Source organism: Ostrea edulis, chromosome 5 (genome assembly GCF_947568905.1).
Source record: "Ostrea edulis chromosome 5, xbOstEdul1.1, whole genome shotgun sequence".
Classification (NCBI taxonomy): domain Eukaryota; kingdom Metazoa; phylum Mollusca; class Bivalvia; order Ostreida; family Ostreidae; genus Ostrea; species Ostrea edulis.
In genome coordinates this window covers 79422370-79437700 of record NC_079168.1, presented here as the reverse complement: position 1 = coordinate 79437700, position 15331 = coordinate 79422370, and the positions used below count along the sequence as shown (strand labels likewise).

The 15331-nt window shown below is 36.2% G+C and overlaps 1 protein-coding gene across 1 annotated transcript; it reads left to right on the top strand.

Annotated features, from left to right (window-relative positions):
* Positions 1–2590: 2590 nt before the first annotated feature.
* On the top strand, positions 2591–14962 carry LOC125650095 (uncharacterized). Its single transcript, XM_048878056.2, has 3 exons — positions 2591–6746; positions 13483–14042; positions 14622–14962. Exons 1-3 carry the CDS (start codon positions 6687–6689, stop codon positions 14815–14817), a joined length of 816 nt encoding a protein of 271 aa, XP_048734013.2. The 5' UTR covers positions 2591–6686; the 3' UTR covers positions 14818–14962.
* The last annotated feature ends 369 nt before the right edge of the window (positions 14963–15331 follow it).

Sequence of the window (15331 nt, the reverse complement as noted above, 5' to 3'; positions counted from 1 at the left end):
GGATTTTGTCATTTATTTCTTCGGGAGTGGAAGAAATTATTGCTTCTTTTATCTTTTAGTACATTTTCCGAAACAAGATGCCGCGATTTACCTTAAATTTGAAAATGTTAAAGGGGGGGGGGGGGGGGGGGGGCGACGGCTGCGTCCCCTTTAAATCCACCACTGATGGTAAACATTACTGATAACAAATAATCCTTATCGGTCTATCACATGTACATATAATACGATATACATTCAAGTGTTAATAATTTGAAATTCAAGAAAGACTTTAAATTTTATTGAATAAATATCATGATGCTGATTAAATCATAAACCGGTACTATTTAATGCAGTTATTTTGGGCACAGATATCTGAACGACAAAAATCTCTCGCGAGCGTGCAAATGACGTGTACGCAGTTGCGTATTGGCAGCTACATGCCCGACTCATTACAAATAATGACTCTACGCCACTTGCAGTTTATGAACTTTTATTAGACCGAGGCTAATACTCTCTTTGATCTTATTTGTTATATTCTGGACCTATTCATGTTTATGTCAGGGCAATTGTTTACCACGTTGTTTTGAATTTTTTTAAAAATGCATCGCACACCATTTTCAAGATCGTTTAAAGTTCATTTCCAGTTTTTATTATATTTATTTCATCTCTCACATGTCCTTAAAGTAACATTTGTGCTTCTCGTTCGCCATTTGGTAGAATAACTTCGCTATATCTGTGGCCTTTTGAAAGAATGGTTTGTCGTATGTGTTCCTTTTTAATGAACGGTTTTTGTCGAGTTCCTTATATGGAGGACCAATTCTTGGCTCTCGTATGTCCATTGAAGAACCCGCTTGTGTGTCTTGTATATTCATCGTGGGCCATTGGGAGGAATATTTGTATTTGGTTGGTTTGAACATATTTTATTGCATATATAATATACAAAAGGTTTGAACACAAGTTCTTACAACTTACGAGGTTCTCACCTTAGATTGATTGATAACAATTGTCATAAAACATGTGTATAGATAAAATAAATACATGTACATTTAGCATAAAGTGAATTACTATCATGAGAATCTGCCTGAATTAAGTATAAATTTGTGAACAGCATTAAAAATTTTGCTGTTAGTTTCATAACCCAAATTGTCACTGCCCCAGTGTATTTCTCAGTTGCCTTGTGAAAGATCTATTTCGTCTTGCGTGTGCCTTTCGAGGGAACAGCAGGCGTCCCTTGTGGAGATCTTTCTTAATAGCCCAAAGTTTGCACATCAAAACACCTATAAGCATGTTCTGTTCATCACTAACTAGTACATCTTGTTTCTTTATACAGAGGTGTTGCATGGAGATTCTGATAACTATCGGTGCCGTATAGATACATACACACACACACACACACACACATATATATATATATATACACTGTATATATACATTTTGTATATAACAATTAGGTACTGAAAATTTTCACCCCAGCCCGGGGTCGAACCACCGACGTACGGCACCCACAGCCTAGCAACATTGTCAAACCAGTGCGTAAGTCCACTCTGCCACAACGACTTCCCTAAAAAGGAAGTTTTGTTATGCGCCTAAAGCGCTACTTATACACACTGATGCAATCTCACACAGTCGTTGTGTCATTCAGTGCTTAAGATATTTTATAAGGAGAGTGGATCTCTCGATGCAATTGTATAGAATATTTGATATAAAGCACAAACAAACAATTATAACACCCAACCTTACGTTTACCCCTAGGATCTAAACGATACATGTGATAATCAATTAATATAAAGCACTAAATAATCACAACTAGGTACTGAAAATTTTCGCCCCAGCCCGGGGTCGAACCAGCGACGTACGGCACCCACGTCAAACCAGTATATATATATATATATATATATATCCAAGATTAATTATCTCGCGAGCCTTAGGAAATCAAATTGAGACATATGATAATTGCTCACATACTAGATATTCTTACAAGCACTTCTACACTGTAAGGAAAGATATAAAGTGGGGCAACACCTTACTTTATGTATGTTTACAAATACTCAGCGGGGATTGTTGTAATTAATGTGACCTAGAAATCCACTCCAAACACTCAGCGGGGCACTCGTAAACGTTTCACGGTGTGTAAAATAAATTCCAGCAGAAAACAATCAACTGGGCTGAGAGCAACTTCCTGAGAATTGGTTTACACCTCGAAAGATTTGAAATTATTTGTGTGTGTGTGTATATACAGTATATATATAAATATGTGTGTGTGTGTAATGTGAAGGGAGGTACCCTTTGTTAAATATTATGAAATGCACGACGTACAATACGAGAAATACTGCTCATTTACTACACATGTAACACTCAAAAACGTACATTATGTATTTTTATTTCCAAGGATGACGATATTTTGTGAATATGTAATCGACAGAGAATCGAGCTTGACCACCAAGTCAAGCTTCTGACCGCCAAGTCAAACTACTGGCGAACAAGACAAGCTTCTGATTATCAGGACAAGCTTCTGACCTGATTTTTAACGTTTCAATTTTCAGCATCTAGAGAAGAATCTGGATTTCTCTGATGTTTTTCTAGTTCCGGTGTTGTAAAGTGAGCCATAATGAGACACACACTCCCCCTCCCCCCCGGAAGCCTGGCTCTAGAGTGAGCCTTCCCCCTGGGGGAAGGCTAACTCTAGAGCAGGAGAACCCCCGGCAGGGCACTAAATGATTTTGCTTAAGTCGTTCATTAAACTCAAGAGAAGAAAACGGTCAATAAAACACATTGGAATTAATAAGTCATAGACCTTGAACTTTGTCCCACACAATACCTATGCCTTGGTTAGTTTTAGAAGATTGAAAAATGAAATGAGGAAATTTCGAATTTATGTTTCTTCTCATCTGCGTACAAATATCGGTTATGCTTTTAAACTTGCACAATTTCAGCCGGGTAGGTAGGTAAGTAGAGAGGTAGGTAGGTATAGGTAGAGAGGTATGCAAAGGTAGGTAGGTAAGTAATTCCCTATCCGATAAACTAAAATTTATTTCATAATTTGCGCAGGAGAGGATGAAAGCGGGGGTGTCCCTCTAGAGCGAGACTTCAAGAGGGTTTTATGGCTCTAGAGTGAGTCTTCCCCCTGGGGGGTAAGGTTTATTCTAGAGTAAGTCTGCAGGGGGAAAGGATCACTCTAGAGCGAGACTACCGGGGGAAGGCTCACTCTAGAGCCAGATTTCTGGGGGGAAGGCTCACTCTAGGGCCAGATTTCTGGGGGGAAGGCTCACTCTAGAGCCAGACTCCGGGGGAAGTCTCACTATGGGGGAAATCTGGCTCTATAACACCGGTACTAGTGGATAAACAAATGACTCCCTCTCCATTCTCTTTAAATTGTACATCTTCTTATCCTCGAACTCTTAAACTGAACTAAAAAATAATATCTCATGTTGTTTGTTGTTGTTTTTTTTTAATTTTACTCCCCAAAAATATGGAAACTAAAATGAAAGTTTTGTTCATATATATCGCCAAAAAAAAAAATGTGATAAATAAATCGATTGCATTGGAATAGGATCATTATTGTGACGTTCTTTGTCAGCCATCAAACTCGGTGAGTAACTGAAAGCGATCACGGAGCACAGGCTATTATATCTTGCCTGTGGGAAATCCTAGTGATTCTACATGTAGGATCGGTGGAGAGTTTGGATGTATTATCGTGATGATAAGCGCTGACAAATTAACCTACGATTTTCAGTACACGAAATATCCATGATAAAATCAATCAATATAAGCCTAGACACATTTCATGTGTACAAAGTGTGTCAATTGAACCAGAATTTTAACGCGGACGTCCTTGAGAGCATCGGAATGGAAGTGCATTTCGTGTCGGGAATTTCAATCCACTAAGTGGATACATAGTACTACCAGGGGCGGATCCAGGAATTGCGGTTAGGAGGGGGTGCAACTTAATGAGACAGGGGGTCTGGGGGCCGCCTTGAGGCCCTCGGTAGTTCGCCCTGGACGGGGCTCAGGGAGCGAAGCCCCCGGGAACACCTGGACTTCACAGATTTTATAGAGCGTGAAATATATCTCCTATGTAGTAATTTTTACTATTTTCTGTCATGCTTAATAATAAAGGTGAAATTAATCAAATGACGCAAATTTTAAGGGTTTGGGGGATGTATATTCTCCCAGTAAAAGTAACTCAATAATTCAAAAGATTTTGTTATTTATTTCTCTGAGAGTGGAGGGAATTATTGCTTTTATCGTTTACATTTTTCTAAACGAGACCACGGGCTACCTTAAATTTGAAAATTTAATGGGAGAGGGGGGTCGCCGGATGCGCCCCCTTGAATCTGCCACTGACTACATACATAGTACTACAACAGCACACCGTACTAATCTAAATCATTTTATCAAAAGTTGGATTATTAATTTTCATATTGATATTTCTACCTGTTCCCAAAGTTGTCACGTTTCTATGGAGCGCCAAATTAACATAAACTCAAATAATTGAAGATATCTTCAATTATTTGAAGATATCATCGATTCAATTATTGCTCTCTTTAATCAATTATTGCTCTCATCAATTGAATTCATGCGCGCATCAATTGAATTAATGAGAGCAATAATTTATTTAATGCGCGCATTAATTCAATCATTGCTCTCTTCAATTCAATTGACGCGCGCATTAATTGAATTAATGAGAACAATAATATATTTGACGCGCGCATTAATTCAATTATTGCTCTCTTCAATTCAATTGATGAGAGCATCAATTTAGTAGAAATATTGCTCGCAATAATTAATTTAGAGTTCAGTATAAATAATTTGATGATCTTTTAATTCAATTGAAGGTATCTTTAATTATTTACAATGCTTTTTTATAAGGAATTAATGCACGCATCAATTCTTTTAAAGAGAGCAACAATTCAATTAAAGATATCATTGATTGAATTGTGGATATGTTGAATTGAAGATATCTTTGATTATATAGTTGCTCTCTCTAATTATTGCTCTCTTCAAATGAATTAAAGATATCATTAACCAATTGAAGAGAGCAATAATTGAATTAATGCGCGCATTAAATCAATTATTGCTCTCATCAAATGAATTAGTGCGTGCATCAATTCAATTATTGCTCTCATTAATTGATTTAATGCACGCATTATATCAATGATTGCTCTCTTCAATTGAATTGTAGCGAGCACCAATTCATATCGTTGATATCATTAATTCATTTGAAGAGATCTTTAATTCAATTAAAGCGCTTATCAATTCAGCTGAAGAATTAATGCTAACATCAATTCAATTAATGCGCGCAATAATTCAGAATTGAAGATATCATTAATTATTTGAAGAGATCTTTAATTCAATTGTTGCGCGCATGAAATGAATTGATGATATCTTCAAATAATTGAAGATATCTTCAATTATTTGAGTTTATGTTAATTTGGCGCTCCATATGTTTCTACAATGTAAATGAAATAAAATGTTGTTGGGCGTTGATAATACTGGAAATTGCTGCTCAATTTACCAGCGTCTGAAATACACCTCGAGGGCATTGCAAACCAAGCATATAAATCCTTCTACATGTTATTTAAAAAAAACAAAACCCATTACACTCCGATTCACACTGGGACGCTGTCGATCACTTGCATCACATGATATCCAATTGAAACCAATTTATTCGACAATTATACTGCAAATAAATGGCTTTTGACAACGTAAATCCAAATCCGGTTATTTACTTTCAATGGTGCAGAAAATAAATTAAAATGTTCTGTTCAAAGTTTTGAACTAATTCTGTGAGCCAATGTATATACTCGGGTATATTGATTTTTAAGTTTAATTTGTTAGCAGGATTTTACATACATTAACTATTTTCGTTACAAATTCATGCAATGGCCAATAAAATATGAATGAAAGTTCTACAGAATTAGGGGGGGGGGGGGTTCACAGGAACTTAAAAATATTCACTATGTAACACACACACACACACACACACACACACATATATATATATATATATATATATATATATAGCGACTTTTATTATTGGATATATATATATATATATATATATATATATATATATATATATATATACACACACACATACGCGCGCACGTAGATTATCTCTTTCACCACATGCACTTACAAAGAGTGTATAAAGATTTCACACGGTATTCTTATAGTACAGATACTGATAAGGGACGAAAATTGATGAATAAAATTCGTCATAAAGAACTCCAACAGTTGTTAAAGGGACGGGATATTGACACGTCCATTGTGCTTTTAACAAACGATTATCCCGCGTTCACCTGTTGAACGAAGTGTTCCGATCTTTGATCTATGACCCGCGTCCTGAATTAGCCCTATCCGAACCGGAGACAACCTGGAGAGAAATACAGTCCCAGGACGAAACTCTTGAAACTTCCGAAAGCAGGCATTAGTATAGCTAATTAGTTAAAGTATTACGTGAGAAGTTTGTAGTTACCTGAGTCTCGCTGCGTGCATTTCTGATCAATGCGAGGCTCTGCGTATGCGATTCACCACACCATACTGCACGGGAGTGTGTGTGTAAACCGAAAGAAGTAACTTTTAGAGAAGGCAGCGATATGCTTTCAGGCATCAGAGACTTGTGATAACAACCACCAAGCTTCTGAGGAGAATGCGTCGCTTTATTTACTTCTGAGCGAAAGGCGGCGAGGAAATGTGGGCTGGTAATGGTCTCACATTGGAGTGTCATCATGTCTTTCACATGGATTATTGTCGAACAAATACAGGTAAATGCATGTTAAGTGCACAATATGTTCTAAATATATCTATTATTTATATCCATGGTATTATACGTTCTAATACCTGTCGGGGTCCTACTTTCACTTTAACATGTTTAACTCTTCTAGAATTGCAAATCATTTGGATATATCTTCTGTGTAATCCTAACAGTAAACATATAAATAGTAAAAGGTTTAACAAACCATTGTTAAAATGTCTTCATTTACCATATATAAAAGCGATTACCAGTGTAACTGAACATAAAGAAACGCTAGTATCTGAGCAATGCGTGTATGTACATGGAGTGTAAATGTTGTATTGTTCTGTGTGTGGGCATTGTACAGTCTGGTTTTCTTTGCTATGTTATATGATATCCGGGTGTGTAAAACTAAGTTTAAATGGAATTAATATTAAAAATCTTCCACAGGATGTGAATATTTACATTGCTGTTCGTGGTTGCCCCATTAATAGATTTATCAAATAGTAAATACTGAAAAATGAATTTTTAACGTAATGATAGTCGCCCGCTCAAATATATATATATTTAAATCTGATTAGATAAAATGTTTGTTAGAGAGTATAGATCTGTATGTTAACAACATTGTATAGTTATATTCCACAATCTAGAGGACCGATGGATGACTAGAAGTGGATTGAATTAACATAATGTTATTGTACTGATTAAGACAACATTTTGTATGTGAGTTACACTGCATATGATGGAGATCTAAGATGTGTTACGCGTTAGTAAACAAATTACTACATGCAGTTATCTAGTCTATTTTCTTCCTAGATCTTCTCAGGAATTCTGTGTTCTAAATTTAACTTTGCCAATCTAAGAGGCAAGAGATTAAAGCCTTATCCCCCCTGTATCGATATTATTCTAAGAAACGGAAATGTTTCTTGAGATTTTTTAAATTGAGACTTTATAGACGTAGGCGAGGTGTTTTCTTCCCACTTCGCCAACGCCGTGTGTGAACTCACCGACGTTTGATATAGTACATGTAAATTGGATGAGGACCAAGACCGTTAATTAACTGAATTCGTGCTCCCACAATCATTAAGCTAATTACCCAGCGGATATAGTCAGTGACACCGGGTTTGTTTTTTTTTGAAGTTAGTAGACTGAGTACTTATCTATATATTTCACGACCAAAGTTCCCTGTGACAAATTCACGTGACTTTGAATCGTCTGCTGTACGTGACGTCCCGCTTCTTCTTACTTCGTATCTTGTAGTGTTTGATTTGCTGGGTTGTTTTCAGCTCTAAGGCTAGGCCAGACTTGAAAAAGTTAATTTCGGACTCTGTTGTACTTCTACATTTTCATTGTTGATGAAGTCATCGTGATCTCTCTTTAAACTTGCTTGTAGAAACAATGCCAACAAACGAAATAAACATACACCTGCTCTCATCAAATACACCTTAGTGTAGGCTGCCATCCAAATTTTGAGAATTGGTTGATCTACTGAAAATAAAAAACACACAACTGTGTGTTGGAGGATGCATTCTAAGAAATATTTGATTTGCGTGTTCTCCCTGCGGCCCCTGTTGGTGTTCAATAACAAATCTGTATTATACATCATGACGATCTTATTCAGACAACAATCTGTGAAATGTCTGAAACCAAGAAACTGTCTTACTCTCGTGGTAAAGTCTGTTTTTCTTTCGCACTTTTTGTTGTTTTATTTTTAGAAAGAATTGAGTTTGCTTATCAGAAATGGAAGGTAGATTAACTTATCAAAGTTTCATTAATGGTGTTACATAAAATAATCTTTCACTTTACACAAATTTTTGAAATAAAGTTATCGCTTAAAGTGCATGCAGACAGTTTACAAAACTTTTTTTCCCCATTTTTCCACTTAGCGCGAACATATTCAAACACCATTTACATGGATTTTTCATTCTTTGTAAACATCAACAATTCAAATTCTTTTTTGACACAACATATCAACATACTGTGTATAATACCAAAGTGAGGTGTAATAACAATGATATTAATAGACTATAGTTATGACTATATATATTGTTATTACACCTCACTTTCGTATTATATATATATATATATATATATATATATATATATTCATCCCAGAATTCAGGAGTTCTAGAGAACTCGTACCCAGGAGAACGCGTACCAACAGTTTTATTTGGTAAATTGACAAAAAGTTTTTCTCCAGGAGAACTCGTACCCAAATATTTTTGAGTATGAATTCTTCTGGAGAAGTTGTACCCAAAATTCTGGGTACGAGTTCTGAGCCTGATACCGAATTCAGTGCATGTGCATGACAAGAATCCAATTTTGTCTGTTGCATCTAAGTTCACATTCCAGCATCTGTCTATTGAAACTCTCTACAGTCATCTAAGTTCACATTCCAGCACCTGTCTATTGAAACTCTCTACAGTCATCTAAGTTCACATTCCATCATCTGTCTATTGAAACTCTCTACAGTCATCTAAGTTCACATTCCAGCATCTGTCTATCGAAACTCTCTACAGTCATCTAAGTTCACATTCCAGCATCTGTCTATCGAAACTCTCTACAGTCATTACATGTTCTCTGCACCAATATTTCAATCTTTGGACTACTTTTAGAGAAGACGTAAACTCACTTCGTTTACTTTTCCCTGTCACCCTCCTGTTTTTGTAATTGTTACCAAAAAAATCAACTGGTCGTGTAACCGGTAACTTAGTGGGTAAGGCGCTTGCTTTACAGTGGAACTCCTGGGTTCGATTCTCGGTCGCGGAGCAACAATACTTGTTTTCCACCAGTCGCGGTCCCAGGTATAATCATATCGCTTTGGTTCGAATTTACAGTTAAAGAGTTCATCCGAACCCAAGCGATATAAAAGCCTGTGGTTCGAGCCCTGCTCATGCCATGGCCGCGACAAATCTAAGACGTTAAAATAGGTAGTGGTTGCTCGTTCGCCAAATGGTCTGCATTTAGAAGTGAGAATCACGGGTCTTTTGGATGTGACCTCAATAACAGAGGTCCCGTGTCGCGACAGGCGTTGGGACGATAAAGAACCCTCACTGCTACGGCATAGGTCTAAATTTGTGGTACTTCACTTGCAGCTGGTGACGTCTCATTATGAAAAAATATTGATGAGACGTGAAAACAATCAATCAACCTTTCGCTAAGAGGTGGAAGTCACTGGGTCTTTCGGATGTGACCTTAAATCGGAGTAGGCGAACAGTCACTTGTACGGCCTTGAGAATCATGTGCAATTGGCCAAAAGAAGATGGGTGACTTTATCGAGCCCAGAACCCACAGAGGGACAAATATCAAAGTTAAAATTGAAACTCTCCAGAAAAAGAAAAAATTGTATTCTAGTTAAAACAATCGATCCATAGTTTCCAAAAATGCTTTTCGATGTGCTCATTAAAAAAAAAGTAAGTAAGTAAGTAATTTTTATTTAAAGTCGGAAAACTATATACAGGTAAACAATAAACATGAGCTAAGAGCTCTTTAACCGACTATATAGCATTAAAAAAAAAAACCCCACAAAGCACTAATGATATATAATTGCATGCATAGACATAAAAACAGAAATTTGAAATAAAACAGGACGCATACTTGTATACAGACATCACAAGTCATGCATATATATACACAGGGACTAGATATATTAAGATGAGCATGCATAACTGAAAACAGTTTGCAACACAAACATAAAAATATGGATATATACATAGAATAAATAAATATGCATACCTAAGAGACAGAGCGGAGTAAAAATAAAACAGTTAAAATTGTACATATAAGCTTAGAAGCATAGTTAGAAGTTAGATCAAAACTTTAAGATTTAGGCAGGAGAGGCTGGAATTTGCATGAGCTGCATTTACAATTTAATTCCCCACACCAATTTTGAATATAATTTGAGAATAGATTATATGATGTATTCTCATTTCAAAGGAACATTGAAAAAATCCTACTTATAATCACCTATACGCGAAACGCACAAAATAACAGTAAATTTGACTTTTCTAAGCATATTTTCGTATGGAGTGGGCCAAGTCTCCATTGTTAACTAAGTAAAATATGTTAGTACATGTTCAGGTGTAATATGTTTTGTAAATAAAAGTATGGAGACTTGACCCACTCTATGAAAAAAATTACTTCTTGTGTATAACTTCTGTCGTATTATCAAGAAAATTTCTATGTCCACGACGGGTAACTTTAGATAGCTTGAAATTCGGAAAATATTCATGAGATGGATAGCCGAGGTGGTATAGTGGCAGTTTCACTGAAGTTTTGGACAAATTGCAGATTGCATATCAGTGGTTCGAATACCAATTTTTCCTACCTATTTTTTTCTTGTTATTAATGAATAGACTTGCCATAATTATTTGTCTCTGGCATTTTATGCTAAGTTTATGCAGTCTTAATGACAATCACAAGTAATAGATTCCAACATGCAGCCAGTGAATAAATGTAAACAAGTATGGGACCTCCTGTGAAGTATGGATGTTGTTTATATAAATGTCAACTTAAAGGAAAGTTAAAGAGAACAATTTCAACAATGCTTAAGAAGTTAATTGAAGAGATCATGGCAAAAGCCAAACATGCAGACTGTCTAAAAGGCACAGTGAACTACAGTTCAGTACAAAACAAAAGCAAATCAAGTGTCTGTTCTTGTCCCATTTGTATTTGCTGGGAAATGAAACAGCAAATGTGCTTTCTATAATTGCCTCAGAGTTGTACCAAAAGAGGCGAGAACTGATGCCTTTATCATATATGGTATAATAGTACCAGTAGGTTGTAAATGCTGTTCAAAAACATTTGTAGGGGGAAAACTGAATCCAAATCAAAGCATTAATACTGCACCATACAGAAAATGCTATTCCACGTTTGATTTACACCACAAAACATGTGAGGTTTCTCATTCACATCAGTTAATACATGTATTTCAATGGAAATGCGGAGAACATACTGTCGGATGTTGCGAGCATATAATTATGTAATGTCAGTTGGTACCTTAGGTACTCCAGGCATCAGTGCAATTATATGTGTTAAAAACTGCTTAATGTCTGATATACATGATGCTGCCAGTGAAACAAATTCTGATGATGATTTAGATTAAATATCATTCTTTGAAGTAGGATCTATATATCAAATGAATTCTAAATATTTTGGACAGTGTTTTAGTACGGTACTGTATTTATTGTAGCTACGGGTACCATCAATGCAGATTTTAAACTTCCGATTCTCGACCGGTGCCCAATCATGAATAGGCTTATTGTTCGCCAAGTTCACCCATCTTCTTTGTTACACTCCATCTAAAGCAGACGATATCTCTACATGGGTGAAATATTCTCCAAAACAAACAGTCAAACAAAGAATCAAACGAAACAAAAAAAAAAAAAAAATCATGACTTGAGATTTTTATTTTTTATTTATTTATTTTTTGAAAATGCAACAGTTCTCTTCAATATCACGTGGATCATGATTATCACAAGAGCACTGGCTGTGAGGTGACAAAGCAACTTGTAAACTTTTCAAACTGTGGAATCGTGTATCATATATATTAGACTTTCAATGGTTGTCTTAGTGGATACAAACCGGCACGGGCGGTGCAATTATAAACACGACCGTAAATCTTCAATACCAATATATTACAATAAACTTATAATCATATCATTACTTTTATATATTTTTGTACTTTTCAATGAATTTCATAATATACTCAAATAACATTTTTCTTTAAATTCTTTGTCATCATCTTTCCCCAAAATTGCTCCAGATCGATTGCAAAGTTTTGCCCTCTTTATGTCGTAAACTTACCCCCAAGCCTGGGTCGAGTGCATAAACTTACCCCCAAGCCTGGGTCGAGTGCATAAACTTACCCCCAAGCCTGGGTCGAGTGCATAAACTTACCCCAAGCCTGGGTCGAGTGCATAAACTTACCCCCAAACCTGGGTCGAGTGCATAAACTTACCCCAATCCTGGGTCGAGTGCAGAATTTCTCCCTTCTGGTGTGCTCATTCTGTGGAAATAGACGATGTGTGTAAGTGTTGTGAAATAGACGATGTGTGTAAGTGTTGTGAAATAGACGATGTGTGTAAGTGTTGTGAAATAGACGATGTGTGTAAGTGTTGTGGATGTATTACACAACCAGAGATACGTTAAATGTGAGTGTGCCCCCCTCCCCCGAAATGATGTAAGACACTACCTGATGAGTTTACAAGAATGACTTGGCGCATCTTTAGTCAGTTAATGAAACTATACTGACAAACTGTCACTCGGACAATAAACTATACTGACAGACTGTCACTCGGACAATAAACTATACTGACAGACTGTCACTCGGACAATAAACTTGCCTCAAATAGTCAAACGATTGGTCATAAGACTCTCTCAGAAAACTATTAATTAAGTTGTACAAATGGAAATTTGTTTTTCATACAGAAGTTTCGTTTATGCTCTTTGTCTACCGGTATCTTTTCCCTGATGACTACGATGTATCTCAGCTGTCTGTTTTAACCATTACGTGTTTATCAGATCTATTTAGAACACCACTTGTTTTCGTTATGTTGTATTATTTGTACACCACTGAATCACCCTCTGTATGAAAGTGGAATGTTGTTGTAATAGTTTCCGATTTTTCTGTTCCTCATAGCTTGCAGCTTATCGTCTTCCTCAAGCTTTAGCTTCAATATTCATGGACACAATAATGCAAATTGAACCCAAAAGTATACAACAATTATTTCATCCCAAGTATAGATATTTCATCTCTTTTTTTTTAGGTCTCGGATTTAGTAAGCTTCAGACAGACGGCGGTTGAATATACAGACTCGTGTAGGGCTGGACAATGTAGTGCGAGTTTTTTTCTGGATTTAGCACCTTGCCCCCCTCCCACAATATCTCACTTGTTGTGTGTTACACCAGCAAACCTTACTTGCCCGGAAAGGACGCATATATTACAAAAATGTATTTTATATTTATCAGAAGATGCAAAAACTCAAGTTTTTAAAAAGTGCAATCAATCTTCAAGCGTGCAATGTGACGAATTCTTCAATGTTTGTAAGAAATTTTCTAAGTTCGATTGTGGGAAACCTGTATTCATTAAACCCCCACCTACCACTACCCCTCTCCCTACCCCTCCCCAGGTAACTACCCTGCCACCGACAGTTCTATCAAATTCCTCTGGTATGAATGATTCTGATCTAACTGTAAATGACAACAGACCGGAAATTCGGGTCACGAATGCAGGCGTCGGGGACCGGAACTGGTGGCCTCTGTTGTCTCTACTGGTGATACCATTGGTTGTTGTTTTGGGATTTGTTATCGTCCTTTGCAGAAAAAGGTAATTATTTTTTTTTAGTTCTGCCTCAGACATTATTATTGAAGAATTGTTGAATTAGATGTGTTCACAACGATTAACATTCTTGAGTGTTTCACGATGATTTATATTCGCGATCGCGAATCTCTGCTATTTCTAGCATGTGAATAAGGCTGGGTTTATCTGCAGTATTTCTAGTCATATTGCTAGGAACCGTTTTCAATTAAAAAAAAATATTCGGAACTGATAGTGTGTTTTTGTTAAACAAAAATCACTTTTCCGTAGTGTTTTTTTCTGTAGGAGTTTTACCCCAATAACCAGTTTTAAGAAGATAATTTTCATATGAATTCATATACATGTAGTATATTGACCCCTCCAATTTGTTTCATGTCTTAATACCGGTATAAAGTTCCCCATTAAAGCTAATAAACTCAGAATTGTCCAAACAGCTTATAATCCGTGCAGGTTTTATCCCTGTAACAATAGGGATATTATGAATTATATATAGATATATATGCAAGCCTGCCTCGTAGAATATTATTCGCTGTATCTACCAAACCAATTCACCGATTTTGTCATCTTTCACATATTCTATTCATTCAGACGTAGAAGAAAATATGAAAAGTCAACACCTGACATTCACAATGGAGACACTCACAATGGAGAGGAAAAGTTAATGAACTTAAAGGATGTAGACGAGGGGAGGAAAAAACAGAGAGATTCCTACATCGGCCATGGAGATCAGTTTGAGAAATTTAAGTATATCGACGAGGATATGGATGACAATACATTTACATGAGACTATTTCCACCATGGCAATGGTGTATTTACTGCTAACTATAAATCATTCAAATTAGTTGTAATTAGGTATTAAATTTAGCTTTATGTTTTATCTTTACAATATGTCGGTTTACAATTTAAAATGGCATAGAGGCAGCAGACTTTTTACTGGTTTTTGTTTTCTATTATGTCATACTTGTTTGGAGGAGGTCTGATGCTATGTAGATTATAGTTGCTGGTAACTAAATTGTCGGGTCTATTTTAAAAACTACATGTGATACCTACATGTGATACCTACATGTGATATCTACATGTGATATCTACATGTGATATCTACATGTGATATCTACATGTGATATCTACATGTGATACCTACATGTGATACCTACATGTGATACCTACATGTGATACCTACATGTGATACCTACATGTGATATCTACATGTGATACCTACATGTGATATCTACATGTGATATCTACATGTGATATCTACATGTGATATCTACATGTGATATCTACATGTGATATCTACA